General features: G+C 36.1%; 3 protein-coding genes across 3 annotated transcripts; 2 read left to right on the forward strand and 1 right to left on the reverse strand.

Moving 5' to 3' along the window:
* Window positions 1–166: 166 nt before the first annotated feature.
* LOC105218711 (uncharacterized) lies at window positions 167–583 on the forward strand. Its single transcript, XM_011194455.2, has one exon. The coding sequence runs from the start codon at window positions 167–169 to the stop codon at window positions 581–583; it is 417 nt and encodes a 138-aa protein (XP_011192757.2).
* Window positions 584–4883: 4300 nt separating this feature from the next.
* LOC105218710 (keratin, type I cytoskeletal 9) lies at window positions 4884–5327 on the reverse strand. Its single transcript, XM_011194454.1, has one exon. It carries the CDS (start codon window positions 5325–5327, stop codon window positions 4884–4886), a length of 444 nt encoding a protein of 147 aa, XP_011192756.1.
* A 10363-nt stretch (window positions 5328–15690) lies between these two features.
* Window positions 15691–16497, forward strand: LOC105218709 (pupal cuticle protein 36). The gene has a single exon (XM_011194453.2). The coding sequence runs from the start codon at window positions 15691–15693 to the stop codon at window positions 16495–16497; it is 807 nt and encodes a 268-aa protein (XP_011192755.1).
* The last annotated feature ends 257 nt before the right edge of the window (window positions 16498–16754 follow it).

Here is a 16754-nt window from a genome sequence, read left to right on the forward strand (position 1 = left end):
CATATAAAAGCTGTCACGCACTTTCCGAGCAACAAAACTGCATACGACACAAGCGAGTGATAGAGGGTCTCAAGTGCGCGCAATCAAATCGAACTCCTACAATTCAGTGCTATAAAATTATATAATACCATATAAAAAAATCGTTTTACAAAAAAAAAATTACAAAATGAAAACCATAACCATTTGTGCGCTTTTTGTGGTCTTCTTTGCCTGTTTCACCTGTCAAGCGCGTTCTGTGCCTGTGGCAGTTGTTGAAGTGCCTGTAGTGGAGGTGGCTGGTGTAGCTGAAGCGGCGCCCGTTAGCCTACTGGATATTGAAAATGCGGATCAATCTGTGGTAGATGTCACGGATAACGACGAAAAGGCGCGTTCAGCGCGCGGTTTGGGTCTGCTTTTTGGCGGTGGACATGGTTTTGGTGGCAATTTGTTCGGTGGTTGGGGTGGACTCGGCGGTCTTGGTGGTTTGAAGAGCTTCGGCGGCCTTGGTGGATTTGGTGGACTTGGCGGTTTGAAGGGCCTAGGCGGTGGCTTGGGTGGTGGCTTTGGTGGCGGCTTTAAACCTTTCTTCGGAAAAATTTGGTAATTTGTCATAGAGGATGTGTAAGGGAAGGCAGCCAGGACTTCTGAGGAGTTAAATCAGAGTGCAAATTTCTTAGTTAGTATTCATATGAATACCAACTTATGTAATTAGAAATATGGTAGTTATAATAATTTTTATATGTACATGTGTGTATGAAATATACTGTAGTAAAGTGGTAATATGTATAAAAGTTCGTTTTATTGAATATGAAATGCAAATTAATCGACATATATTACATAAGATGGCACGTTAGGGTCTGGTAATGTATTCATTTTTTGGTGTACAATTTTATCGAACATGGTATACAATTGATTGAAGCCATCAGTCAATCCTATCGTCACCCCGTTTAGCATTTCGTCCTTAATAGAACCTCTTGGCAATGCTGGTGAAAGGATGTTTTAAATTTTTTTCAATGTTCCGTCCCTTGAATTGAATATAATAAATCGATGAAATAACTTATACTTAAACACTGATCTCCCAGATCTCCATTAGTTTTGTAGGATTCTTGACACATTGCTACAATTCGTTACTCATAGCACGTTGATTCGAAATTGTAGTTGATCGTGTGTAAGAAATCATCTCTAATTAAAAGTTGGTATAAGAAAATTCTAGTTATCTACTGTACTGTGTATATTTTCTGAAAATCATGTTTATCGATCCGAGTATGTTTCGTGCCCTACGAAGTACTCCCTGCGCTATGCAACGGACTTAGACCAACGCTTGTTCCAATCTTCGAAACATTTTTATTATCCTGAGTTCTTGGAGTGTGATCGTAGTACAAAGGCAGTTGATTGTCTATATTATAATGTCTTGAAGAGAATCTAACCGGGTGTTGTGAATATTTTTCGTTTTAATCATCGATGGATTGCCATATATTCGACGGACTCATAATCACTTCTATGATATTCATGCCATAATTCCAACATATAAATCGAAAATACTCAAAGTATATTTATATTTTTCTATAAAAAATATTATATTTTAGTAATTTTTATAACAATTATCGAATAATTATGAAAAAAGAAAATTTAGTAAAATATAATTAACGCTCATAGATGCATATTTATTTATTTTCTGTTAATATTTGTTATATTTATAGGGCTTGTGTAATTTGTGTTACTGGAATCGGTTATATTGCCAAACATTATCATTGCATCCATAGCCGTACCCACAATTGCTAAGCCAGTATCTATTATTCTTATTGGTTCATAAATACTCCCTGTATTTACCGATTCCATATTTAGAAAGTCGGTTTGGTTCTTATTCTTCCTTCGATTTTTCAAACGAGTTCTCAAGCGCTTGAACGGTTGCTTCAGCACACCTTCGGTACTGTTCCGATGCAGCATTGTATCACTCGTCAATGGTGTCTTCGTTGAGAAATACTTTATAGTATTCTGGGTCCTTAAACGTAAGTTGCTGGCGAAGTTCTTTATTTTGAAACGGATGCTATCGTATATATTTTCGGCAGCTACAAGTAAAATATGAGAAAAATAAGAATTTTCGATAAAGCCCAATTTCGAATAACCTAATCTCATAATACCACAAAATATTTACGTACATACATATGTAAAAATATATACTCTTTGTTGTATACACTCACACTCACAATCTTCATCTGACTAACTGTCCACTGTAACTTCTTTCGCTTTCAAAGCCAAGTCTTGTTCTTTTCTTCTAAGTGGTTTCCATTTACCCAATTCCTTAGCATGACTTAGCAGAAATATGCTATACAAGCATAATATCAACAAAAATAAATATTTTTTTGACACACTTTTCTCCAGCATTTGACAAATATGTTGTCTATTTACCGCTTAAATGGCAACATATCTCATACACCTCTCTTATTTATATAAGAATCCCTGTGGTTGTTTGCGAATTCGTAGAAACTTTATTAAGTGGACATAATTTTTAAGTGGTCATAAAATTGAAATGGATTGAATATAGCCCTTATTACTAAAACATAATAGGTGCTTTCTTTAGTTACTTTTCAATTTTTCTGTTTGCCACGCAAGTTGTGTAGTTTGCTTTAGATTAATGTTGTATTTAATCAATATTAGCATAACGAATAAAATAGTTTAAAATTTATTTAATGGCTAGTATGAAAGGCGTTCACTTAATTAAACGCTTCGCAATACAACCTCGCCTACTGACTATAGGTTCGTTCTTCGGTTTGACTTCGAACAATTTTTTTAGGCTAGTACTTATAATAGCTTTGCAAGATTATGCTAATATATTTGCTTAGGCATATCATATTGTAGTTTGGAGACGAAACTGCGAACGAAATGAATTTAACGGTCAATATGTGAGTAATATTAATGAGTGGAAATATATTCAAGTATGGAAGTATACTAAGCTCCACTATTTCCAAATTAGAGATTTTTAGTGATATCTATGAATTATTTTTAATGAAATTAAAGTCTATACCTTCGTCATTGGTATTGACTGCCATAAAAACAGTAAACGGAATTTTTACACTCTCGCAACAAAAGTTGCTAGTTTTCTTCATATAACGGTTGTTTGTAAGTCATAAAACTAAACGAGTTAGATATAGTATAGTTATGTATATCAAAATGATCAGGATGACGAGTCGAGCTGAGTTTTGTTTTTGGCGATGTTGTACCATTGCCACACTCACAAAATGGCGAAAACCGAATAAACGATCATAACTAAGCCATAGATGAAGCTATAAAGCTAAAATTTGCTTGGAAGGATCACACTATAAAGAAGCATACCTCTTTCTTACGTACCCCATCACACATCATGAAAATTGTTGAAATCGGAAAATTATCACGCCCACCTCCTTTACAAATGTTATACTGAAAATTACTAAAAGTGAGTTAACTCACTAACGAAAAATTACGGAAACACTAAATGGCAGAGAAGAGCTACACTCATAATTTTTTTATGGATGACGTCGCCCACTTATGGGTCAAAAACCATATCTCAGGAACTACTCGACCGATTCGAATATAATATTTTCGTGACACCCTGATAACACGGATGAAAATTGGGCGAAATCGGTTCACAACGACGGCAACTTCCTATATAACTCAATTATGAATTTCATCTGCTTCCTTCATTTTTTAATGTATACATAAGGAACCGGTGAAGGTAGCGGAATATAACTATATACAAATACTGTATATTATCTGTGGCTTCACTTGTGGAAAAATTGTTGAAATCGGACTATAATTTTTCAAGGCCTCATATATCGAACATGAAGAACTCAGCGTCTAAGAGTAATTTTTCAATATCGGTAAATCTCTTAGATATGGTAATGTAATTCAGAAGTGTTTCTAATAGTGTTTCTCGGTTCCAAAAAATTATTAAAATCGGGTCATAACTTCCCCTAGCTCCCAAGTACCGAATTATATGTTTTTCAAAAATACGGTGGACTTTATTCAGCATAAATCGTGTAATATGTGAAATATCTTAATAAAATTATGTGAGCGTATAGTCTTGGATATAGTGTACCTCAGCATACTATATATGATGAATTTTGTTATTCTATTGGACTTTATGTCGAATATAGGGGTCAAATTGTGTGTTATCTTTACATCAAAAAACTTCGAGAGTATTAAATGTTCGATTGCACCCGAACCGTATAATTAGTATAATTCGATTTAGTATCAAAAACTTGTTTATATCGGTATTAGCCCACGATCTTCAATAAAACAATATATAATATTTTGATTATCATTATGCGATTAGTAAATTCAGTGTTGCAATTTAAACAAATTTTTCAAAACTCACTGTATGTTGAAGGTTAGAAAGAATGTTTAGAAATGTCTCATTCTCTATTAAACATAATTAATGTTAAAAGATTCTCAGATGGATCATTTTAGATAATTCTGATATGATAAAAATGAAACGATGGTACTGTGACTACAAGTGATAAAGATTAATGCAACTTTTAGTTTGAGTTAATAATCATATTTCTTCTCGTGGTTGCATAATGTATTTGATTAAAATACCCGATACCTTGAAAAAAAGGAAAGCAGTTCCAATGAGTTGGTTAACAGTAGGTAATTTTTTTCACCAAAGTTGAAAAGAAAGAACTTACTTTAAGTCAATATACTTGATTATGTTCTTCTGGATATGGCTGAGTATACTACAATATGTTTTTCCTTTTTTTTTAATTGATCCAAAAACTCAATTTCCACCACGGAGACCTTCTGTAAAACATATTTTTGACAATATAACTAAACACTAAAGACAGTAATAACTAAACACTAATAGTTTTTAAATTTTATTTAATCACACTTTAAGTATCACATGAAATTTTTATTTTTTCACAATTTCTTTAACCAAAGTATCCACCACCATAGAATCCGCCACCGCGTACTCGATTCACCACACGGGTGCGCGTTACGACACGGGTTCGCTGGAAGCCGCCACCATAACCACCACCGAAACCACCGCCAAATCCACCGCCAAATCCTCCTCCGAAACCACCGCCATAATAAGGACGTGGTGGTGGTGCATATCCGAAGCCTGGATAGCCAAACTGGCGCGCTTTACGTTCGCCAGCATTTTCGTGACCTTGCGTCTCTACGGTCTCCACCAATAATTGCTCTTCTGGCTTGGTCTCATCGGACAGCAAGAGTTCTTCTACTGGAGGTGTAGTCACATTCGACTGTGGCTGCTCAGTGGCTGCGACATTCTCCAACGGCTCCTCTGTAAAGGCGCTGACAGACGATAATAAAAATGCACTTAGAAACAAAATATAAAAACTTCCCAATCGCATTTTTTCACTTGTATGCGTCCAATATTTCGAGCAAACTAAGCTTCACGCGTGAGTCGCCATTTCATTTATACCTGTTGCACTCCATAATGCGTTGTCATAATTTTGGATTCAAGTTCATTTTCGTAGAGTTCAATTACTCCTCTTTTGCCATTGAAAACTCAATTTGGCTGCTGTTATGCTTACAGTTGTTGTTTATTTTTTATTTCTTAATACTCTAAAAGTACATTGTAGTACCATTTCAATATCATTAAATGTGATTTGTTTAAGTCAAATAAATAGGAGCGGAAATTAGCCGCAATTAATGTAGAATACAGTGGGACAAATGCAGCGTATAAGTAGGGAATCTAGCATAGGCTGGTGCTGACTCTGATATTCGTTTCCAATTAATATGAATATTAGTTAAAAACCACATCTATCGTTTGGGGGTAATATCTCGAAAATGATTTGTATATAAAAGTGAAGATTTTACACGCCAGTCCTGTCCAGTCGAAAAAATGAAGTTACATCAAATTATATATACGTAGTGTGTTTTAAAAAAATATCAGGGATTGTAAAATTTTAAATTTCAGGGGTTTGAAGCGTCTAATGGTCAATTTTCCTAAAGAGCCGTCGTTTTAGAAGCATACGAGAATTAACTGAAAGAGCTATCCCCAAAACCGAGTTTGAGAAGTTTTAACTAATCCGCATAAGTATCTTTGGAAACAGAAAAATATTTTTTGTGATCCAAAGAGAGTTATCATTCGTTTAAATATATACTGAAACCTGAAAACCCGGGTTTGAACTTCATCCAGCACCCAATTAATATACAATATGAAGTTTTATGGCGCTTTTTTCATATTAAAAGTCTGCCATTAATGACTTATAGCAATTATATTGTCTTATCTAACTTACAAAATTTCTGTGTATTATATTACATTTGAACAATATATATTATAGGCATAATGTATTTGCTTCACAGTTTCTTAAAAGTGTAGTACGAATTTAACTTCACTTCCGAACAATCAATTTTTTCCACTTGAGGTTTGTGTTAACAACTTCAACAAATGCGACGTCATTGATGAATTATTGAAATACCTGTTTATACGTTTTGTTCGAGTCTTTCGCAAGCAAAGAGAGGGAAATCGAAACACATAAATATATAGCCTGGGGTTGTGTGCTTACGTATAAATTATTATTTACATTTTTATTGAATATTATATCTATTTATGTATGAATATCTGTTGATGCAAATCTTTAACGTTGAATTAAAAAAAATAATATTATAAGAATCGAGGGACTCCTTTTCTATTTGCCATTATCTTCACACTGCTAAGAGCACTTACTCATTGAAATTAATTAGCTTAAATCGGAAATCAATTTAATACTTATGAACATGTGTATGTAATACTATTGACAAATGCATATACAATACAAATATGAACACTAATATTATTTATTTATATATTTTTTTTTTTTTTCAAAAAACAACAAAACTTTCATCGACATACTACTTACGTATAAATATATATATATACATATGTATACACACGTCAACAAACACAAGGAAGGTTCGACATCGAGAAGCTGCAATCACAACCGACAGCCGAACGATTTTCTACTCGACTTGCACTCCTGCTCTCTGAGAGCACTCATCAGCATCTCGGTATAAGGGAGCTGTGGGATGGCATATCAAACTCCTTACGTACAGCTGCAACCGAAACCATTGGTTTTCGGAAAAGCCAAAAAAAAACAGCTGGTATGATGAGGATTGTCGTCTCGCAGTGGAGAGAAAACAGACTGCCTACCTCGCAATGTTGCGATCGACCGCAACACGAGCGGGATGGGAAAGATACCGAGAGCTGAAGAGGGAAGCGAGACGCATTTGCAGACGTAAAAAGAAAGAGGCCGAAATGCGTGAGTATGAAAAGCTTGAAAAGCTGGCCGCCATGGGTAATGCTCGAAAATTTTATGAAAAGATGAGGCGACTAACTGAAGGTTTCAAGACCGGAGCACACTCCTGTAGGACCCCCAGAGGTGATCTAGTTATTGATGACCAGAGTATACTGAGTTTGTGGAGGGAACACTTCTCCAGCCTGCTGAATGGCAGTGAAAGTACAACAACAGGAGATGGCGAACCCGATTCCCCAATCGACGACGATTGAGCAGATGTTCCATTGCCCGACCGTGAAGAAATTCGAATAACAATTACCCGCTTGAAGAACATTAAGGCGGCGGGGGCCGATGGATTACCGGCCGAGCTATTCAAATACGGCGGCGAAGAGCTGATAAGGTGCTTGCATCAGCTTCTTTGCAGAATATGGTCGGAAGAAAGCATGCCTGACGATTGGAATCTCAGTGTACTCTGCCCAATACACAAAAAGGGAGACCCCACAATTTGCGCCAATTACCGTGGGATAAGCCTCCTCAACATCGCGTATAAGGTTCTGTCGAGCGTATTGTGTGAAAGACTAAAGCCCACCGTCAACAAACTGATTGGACCTTATCAGAGTGGATTTAGACCTGGAAAATCAACAACAGACCAGATATTCACCATGCGCCAAATTTTGGAGAAGACCCGTGAAAATAGGATCGACACACACCATCTCTTTGTCGACTTTAAAGCTGCTTTCGACAGCACGAAAAGGAGTTGCCTTTATGCCGCGATGTCTGAATTTAGTATCCCCGCAAAACTAATACGGCTGTGTAAGCTGACGTTGAGCAACACCAAAAGCTCCGTCAGGATCGGGAAGGACCTCTCCGAGCCGTTCGATACCAGACGAGGCTTCAGACAAGATGACTTACTATCGTGCGACTTCTTTAACTTGTTGCTGAAAAAAATTATAAGAGCTGCAGAGCTAAATAGAGAAGGTAAATTTTTTTATAAAAGTGTACAGCTTATGGCGTACGCCGATGATATCGATATCATTGGAAACAACACCGTTAGTTCTGCTTTCTCCTGCCTAGATAAGGAAGCGAAGCGAATGGGTCGGGTGGTGAACGAGGACAAGACGAAATATCTCCTGTCATCAAACAAACAGTCAGCGCATTCGCGTCTTGGCTCCCACGTCACTGTTGACAGTCATAACTTTGAAGTTGTAGATAATTTCGTCTACCTGGAAACCAGCATTAACAGCAATAACAATGTCAGCCTGGAAATCCAACGCAGAATCACTCTTGCCAACAGGTGCTACTATGGACTAAGTAGGCAATTGAAAAGTAAAGTCCTCTCTCGACGAACAAAAACCAAACTCTACAAGTCCCTCATCATTCCCGTCCTACTTTACGGTGCAGAAGCGTGGACGATGTCAACATCTGATGAGACGGCACCAGGAGTTTTCGATAGAAAGGTTTTTGCGGAAGATTTATGGTCCCTTAAACATTGGCAACGGCGAATACCGCAGACGATGGAACGATGAGCTGTATGTGTTATTCGACGACATAGACATAGTCCAGCGAATAAAAAAACGGGTCATGTAGTTCGAATGGATGAAAGTGCTCCAGCTCTGAAGAGGGCAACCTCCACTCCGATGGAAGGACCAGGTGGAGAGGGACCTGGCTTCGCTTGGTATAACCAATTGGCGCCAAACTGCCAGAAGGAGGGATACGTGGCGCGCTGTTTTGGACTCGGCTATAATCGCGTAAGCGGTGTCTACGCCAGTCAAGAAGAAGAAGATATATGTATATGCCTAAGTACGCAGTTCCTCTCCACACTTACCTCGTAACAATGTATTAATACCACTTGTCTACGAACAAAGCTGTTAATTTGCAAAACATACATATATATAATATACTTCAGTCTCAGCGCTAATGGGTGTTAATTTATTTAACTCTTTAAGTATTTAAACTAATAGGCAGACACACGCAAGCGTAATATTACCGATTTAATTACTCGTTGAAAATCACGTGCAGTAGAAATATTTATAGTCAAATCTGCTATTTCACAAACCACTATATTAGGTTAAAATAATATGGAGCCTAAAATTATATGCATTCGCATATGGACTACATAGTTTTGGGCCTAAATATAAATGAGCATTTCATCGAATATAAATATGTATATCTTTTTTCTTTTTTTCTTCGATATAATCTTATTCGGTCGTATCAGAAGCTAAAATCAGTTCTCCCAGATAAGAGCATAAAATCTGACAATTATTAAAATATATCCAAAAAACATATTCCGCAAATTAAAATATTATCTACTCAAATACGAATATAGAAAATGTGTTTACTGACTCAATTAAGGGACTTCATGAAAAACATGTCCTAAGTCATTTAGATTCAGTACATACTTTATCTTGATTTTGTTAAACTCTTTTCTTTTCACTACGAGGGCTGCTATATATATTTCTGGCCTAGGCAACACTTTGCCAGGTGCAATCTGACATTTCCATTGGAAAGTTTGACATTTTTTAGCATAACATCACTCAGAACGTTTTGTCATTTAATCGTGAATTGTTTTATTTACAGGGAATTAAAAAATTCATCTCGGCCAAAAAATGGAATTAACTCGTGGACATTTTCGTGCGATCATTTTTCACAACTTTCGACGTGGATTATCGCGACAAGAGTGAATCGATGGACTAAAATTTGCGTATGGCTATGAAGCACCATCCTATAGCACTGTGAAAAACTGTTACAACGAATTCAATCGTGGCCGACGCTCGCTCAAAGACGAATTCCGTGAAGGTCGTCCAAAAACAACCGTTGTGCCTGAAAACATCGATGCCGTACGTGAACTGATAATGCAAGACCGTCATGTAACATACCTTCAGATAGAGGCATGCCTATGCATTTCTCCCACCAGCATACATTCGATATTGCATGAACACCTGGCCGTAAAAAAGGTTTGTTCTCGTTGGATCCCACACAATTTGACAATCGCTCAAAAAAAGGCTAAAAAAAGTGCTTCGAAAATTGGTTTAAGCGCATGCAAAAGTGTATAAATTTTAATGGAGAATATTTTGAAAAACAATAAAACCATTTTCGTTGATAAATATTCCTATTTTCATTATTAGGCCAGAAATATATATAGCAGCCCTCGTATAAGAAAATGATATCTTTAAGTTCTTTTCTTTTCTACAGGAAAATATAGATATCCGTTTCATTATTTTCATAAAATTTTATTTAGTTTTTCAAACACAATATTTTAAAATAGATAGAAAAAATATAATACATAATATTTTTAACATGCACCCATACCAATTTATAGAATAGTGATATCGATAATCAATCGTACATAAATATTAAGTTTTCATAACACATTTATTTAACCAATGAAGCCACCGCCTACACCAAATCCTTTCACCGAGTAGCTTGAACGGAATTTACCGAAGCCGACGCCACCAAATCCAATAGGCGAGAAACCACCATAACCATATCCAGTGCTGTATGTGGGATAGGTTGAAATGGTGGATACTACAGGCACACTGGTGATCACAGGTACAGTTTGAATCGAGGAAACAGAATAAGCAGGTGAGATTATTTCACCGCCAGAGAAACCGCCTACAAAACCACCGCCAATCCCACCAAATCCGATATGACGCACGTATCTTTCATGTTCTGGTACAGCTACATACACTTCATCACCCACCCATTGCGGACTCACTTCCACGAATTCCTCCACGGGTTCCTCGGCTGGTGCAACCACACCATCCTCTGCAGATGCGTCAGTGCTTTCTTCGTCTACAACACTCTCTTCCGTCGTTGGTTCCGTTGTTGGCTCCGTAATGGGTTCCGTCAGCGCTTCAACTGTCTCATTTTGTATTGGCTTAGCGCTTGTTTGCAGCGCGCAAAGCGCCAACAAGGCGAAGATGACCGCGGATTTATGCATATTCGTTTTTCTTAATTTCTTGCCTGATTTGAATAATTTTGTCACACTTTGTTGCAGAATTCACACAAACACCGCAAATAATAATTTTCGGCTATTGCTTCACTAACTTCACTGCGTTACTGGTCACTTTTATGAGCGAACTGGCAAATCGTCTCGGGATGTGATAAAAAGTGGTGCGCTTATATTTCATCTATGCAAATAGCTTTAAAATACAGATGATTATATTATGTAGACGCAATTGAATTTTTGCTTGTGCTAAACATAATCACAATGTGTACCACAGTTTACAATATCAATTTGCACCTTACCACAAGCATATGAACTCGTATGACTCGAACAAAGATGGAGTCGGAAATGTTCAATTTATTTTTGGTAATTTTTTGGCATGCCACAGTGGGCTGAGATGATGTAAAAAGTATTCGTGGGCAATAAAAGAAGACACGAATTTCGACATTCTGTGTATCAAAAAAATGTCAATGACTTCAGTGGCTGTAATTAATTCTAGGGAATGAATAAATGTATATAGAAAAAGTTCAAAGCTTAAAACAGATTAAAAGTCTATTCTATTAAGAAATTAATTCAAAGTAAAATAGTTTTCAATACCAACCCATATGTTGATTATATTGATATAATGAAATTAATAGGAAGGATTGTAATGGATACTAAAACCAACAAAAAGGGCTAAAACCATCCCTTGTTGCTCATCTTCAAACAAAAAGTGGTCTACTCATATACATATTTATAAAAAATTGCGTTTTCAAAATTTAGATCATTATTTTCTAGATAATTTCTTAGTAATAGTTTCAAACAATACCGTTTGTTTGGGTAAGTATTTCTGAAAAAAATATATATATTTTATACTAAAGTAAACGATATTTTTCATTTATTTCACATTACATAGTCTTTTTCAGCGAGAAATGACTAGCATTAGGGGACAGAGAACAACGGAACCACGATAATTCAACTTTACATAATTACCTACATGGAAATTACAGATCAAATTTAAGTACTCTCTCACATAATGCATCATCTTTATACAAATTACCAAAAAAAACTTAAAAACAAGAAAGGAAGGGCTAAGTTCGGGTGTAAGCGAACATTTTATACTATCGCAATTTATTTATTTACCTTTATTTATATTATATAATACACACTTTGACCCACATATTCGTCATATATATTGTATAAAGTCCATTGAAAGTTGGAAACCATAATATTAGGTTAGAAGCACCGAGGTCCTCGTGTTCGATATATGGGGCCTTAAAAACCAATCGTCCGATTTCGGCGATTTTTAGAATGGGGCTGCCATACTATTAACATAGTATTTGTGCAAAGTTCTGCACCGATATCTTCATTAGTACTTACTTTATATATTGTAAAGCAAACGATTCAGATTGTCTTCAAAATTCTGGTATATAGGAAGTAGGCGTGGTTGTGAAGCGATTTGGCCTATTTTCACAACATATCGGATGTAAGGAAACTATTATAAACCAAGTTTCATTGAAATCGGTCGTGTAGTTCCTGATCCCATAAGTGGGCGACGCCACGATCATTTTCCATTTTGTAAAAAAATCTGAGTGCAGCTTCCATCTGCCATTTCTTAAGTGAAATTTAGTGTTTCTGGCGTTTTTCGTTAGTGAGTTAACCCACTTTTAGTAATTTTCAACCTAACTTTTGTATGGGTGGTGGGAGTGGTTATGATCCGATTTCTTTAATTTTTGGACTGTATTAGGAAGTGGCTAAAAAAAAACGAATGCAGAAAGTTTGGATTATATAGCTCTAGTGGCTTGCGAGATATGTTCAAAAAACTTAGTAGGGGGCGGGCCACGCCCACTTCCCCAAAAAAATTACATCCAAATATGCCCCTTCATAGTGCGATCATAGTGCGTGGCAGTGGTCCGATTTTGCTCATTTTCGAAAGCAACCTTCCTATGGTGCCAAGAAATAAGTGTGCCAAGTTCCATCAAGATATCTTAATTTTTACTCAAGTTACAGCTTGCACAGACGGACGGACGGACGGACAGACAGACATTCGGATTTGAACTCCACTCTTCACCCTGATCACTTTGGTATATATAACCAAATATAAAAACAATATATACAAGAATATAAAAAGTAATAAGATGTAAGAAGAGTGTTTTGAATAGTACTTTTAAATATAAATAAGGTTTAAAGAGAAAGTTAGAAAAGAAACTGGATCTGCTCTTCAAACATCTATATGATTTTGTTATTGAGTCAGGAAAATCGAGAATCTAGATAGTTTTCGCTTTTTGCGTTATTTAACAAAAGAATATCAAATTTTGTAAATAACATTTCGAAATCAGCGGATATCTATGAGTAAATACTGTTATTAATTATTATCCGTTCTTGAATTATAGGTATGTGACCGTAGAGAAACCTTTTGACTTATTTTTATTTCTGTTACGAAAACCTTGATATTAAAATAGTTTCTTTTATAATTTAGTCGCTAAAATTATATAATATTTCATTCCACCTGTTCCATGTGAAACCATAAACGTTCGTCATATCTATACTAATATTATAAAGAGGAAATGTTTGTTTGTCTCGAATAGGCTCCGAAACTACTGAACCGATTTGAAAAATTCTTTCACCGTTGGAAAGCTATACTATCCCTGAGTGACATAGGCTATATTTAGTTAAAAAAAAATAGGGTTCCTTACCAAAACTCCGATAATGTAAAAAAGATACCAAAAAGCTTTCTTTAATCGCGAATGCAGCGAAAACGATTGAAGATAGAACAAAGTGATGTACTACAATTTTGTAGAACTTATCATTATCGCGTCGCGACAACATACCTCTAACTATTATAGTTTTGTCACAATAAGCGATTTTATATAAAAAAAATTAATTAAAATACCACTACTTGAAAAGGCTCTTTATTTATACCTTAGTATTAATCCTTATCGAAATAAATGATTTATTATTTAAGATCGCTTCAAAACCTTTATATAACTTTTTGAATTATTAGATTCTGACATACCATTCAAAAGATATCACGAGAATTTACACTAAGGCGGTACGAAGTTCGCCGGGTCTGCTAGTTATATTATATTTTATTATATTCAGACAGAAATATTTTTATAATTATTAATATACATATGTAACTACGGTCTTCCAATAATTTGAAAATTTTTTATTTCTATTCATAAAAGTTAAAATTTGAACGATCGATCCCACAGTGCACATTTTTTAGATAATAATTGGTACTTTACCGAACTAACGTTTCGGGATGAAGTTTATGCTTTACTATTTAAATATGTAATCCGCATTCACTAATTCATAAGTAAATATACATATATTAACTCAATTATAATTAGAAATAATTTAGTATTGGATTCTTATTTAGAGATAAAAAAACAAGTTTTTATTCTGAGCGTTTAAGTCTATGACGTAATTGAATGTCATTACGTATAAAGAGGACACCATAATAAGTTAATTTAAACCCATCGTTTAGGAGCCCTTATTGAAAATTTAGAATAAAAGGAGCACACAGAGTGACAAGAAGCTTAAATTTTGCAAATCCAAGTACTTTAAAAAGATAGAAATAAATTGATTTAAGGTTTGATTTCATAAATTAATTGGTCTGTTCTATATAATAGCTCGATATATGTATAAGCTCCAAATTGGAGTTCCATGTTAGTATCTTTCTTTTGATCAGCAAATAGATTTTAGAACTTAAAATCAATATTTATAATTTGTGGTTTTGAAAGTGATTATTTAGCTTATCAAAAAGTTTTGAAAATTTTGTTTCTAGCAGAACTATATGACTCTGTAAGAATTTATAGGATCTAGGAAAAAATCTTGAAAATATATAAATTTTTGAGATGTACATAGATCAATATTTTTATATTTGTGCAACGTTATCTCCAACCTTCAGATGGAAAAATAATTCTTTGTAGTAAATGACACCAAGCCAACAGTTACTTAGCACCTTTGTGACAGATATGTATGTAAACAAACAATGTAAGGTCATTAACATGTGGAGAGCACTAACATACATACTCTAAAGTACAAACAGTTTCTTGATCAGCAAAGCTATAGCTTCACGCATGCCATCAAGCGACAACAGATCGCGGCACAAACGTCATCAATGGCTTGATTACCTTTGAAGGTACTCTGTCAGGGATTATGCAATAACTGAGTAAACTAAGGTTTTTTCGTGGCTACATAATTGAAATGATCAACACTGACAATCAAACATGACTGTGCGTAAACATGAGTAAATAATACATATTTGGGAAACTACCGAGGTGAGCAAACGAGTGTTGACTTTTCCCTTTTTGAGAGCGTAAATCTGTTGTACTTGAATTTTGTTGCAGTGAAGTGTAATGACATCTGCCACGTCGGCAAATCTAAAAAATAGATTTCGAAATTTAGTATTTACTTCTTTGATTTTTGCGTGTGAAACTATATAAGACATATGGGGTTAAGAAAATATTTTAGATTAGCACGAGCTATCGCAAGATAAACTAGACAATACAATTTTAAAATATTATTCAAGCGCGATTATAATTTTTAGAAGCCACTGTAAAAATGTGGTGCTTGACAAGAGTATTATTAGCTTGTCTGTTAGCTCTCACAGCATCCACCTATGCTGAGAAGGAGCGGCTCACGCCGCCAGCAACCAGTTACGGTGTACCAGACTACAGACAAATACGTTCCTTAGGTGGCGATAGCGACTATAGCAGTGACCTCGTGGGGCTTTCAACTGACCTCAGTGGCATCTCGAGTGATTTAGGTGGACTTAGCACCAGTTATAGCCATGCGGCAAGTGGGCTGGATGATAGTCTCAGTGGACTCAGCGCCAATAATGAAGTCTCCAGTAACGCGAATGCATACACCAGCGCGCTCAATGGTTTCACCAACTACGGTGGCGATCTCAACGCGCTACAATCGGTGCAACAAATACCAGTATATTCCCCGTTGCAGCAATACCAGCAGGTGCCGGTAATATCGAGTCTACAGAGCGTACAACAAGTGCCTGTATTATCTAGTGTGCAGCAGCCGATCGTAGTACAACAACCGGCACTCGGTGTTGAAGGTCGAAGTTTGGGTGGCGCTGATATTGCTGCACTCGGCGGTGGCTTGGCTGGCGTTGGTGGTTTAGCAGGCGCTGCTGGTGGCTTTGGTGGCGGCTTCAAGCGCTACCGCACCAGCATACGCATTCGTTCGCGTGGCTTTGGCGGTGGTCTAGGAGGTTTTGGTGGTATCGGCGGTTTGGGTGGTTTCAAGGGCATCGGCGGCGGTTTCGGTGGTGGTCATTATAAGGCGCACTATGCGGAGAGTTCGGGCGGAGGCTTTGCTGGTGCTGGTGGTTTGGCTGGTGGTTTTCTGGGTTAATTTAGAGAAATTTGGACTAATTTTAAATCACTTATGACTAAATAATTATTGCTTACGAACGTTTTTACATAAATATAGTAAATTAGAAATGTGTTGAGTCTATTGAATTTACATTTCAAAAAACTATAGCGTATATTCTGTTTCTAAGAAGAATCGGGAAATAGACTAAACTCCACGTCTATATATCTTAAAGGGGTACACACATTTTTAAAAAAGCTATTTCTCTGCCTTTGATGTATCATAAGTTAGATTGCTTT

Source organism: Zeugodacus cucurbitae, chromosome 6 (assembly GCF_028554725.1).
Source record: "Zeugodacus cucurbitae isolate PBARC_wt_2022May chromosome 6, idZeuCucr1.2, whole genome shotgun sequence".
In the NCBI taxonomy this organism is placed as follows: Eukaryota; Metazoa; Arthropoda; class Insecta; order Diptera; family Tephritidae; genus Zeugodacus; species Zeugodacus cucurbitae.

Excerpts from the sequence above, each read along its gene's own strand:
- LOC105218711 (XM_011194455.2), top strand. The coding sequence starts at position 167 with ATGAAAACCATAACCATTTGTGCGCTTTTTGTGGTCTTCTTTGCCTGT.
- LOC105218710 (XM_011194454.1), bottom strand. The coding sequence starts at position 5,327 with ATGCGATTGGGAAGTTTTTATATTTTGTTTCTAAGTGCATTTTTATTA.
- LOC105218709 (XM_011194453.2), top strand. The coding sequence starts at position 15,691 with ATGTGGTGCTTGACAAGAGTATTATTAGCTTGTCTGTTAGCTCTCACA.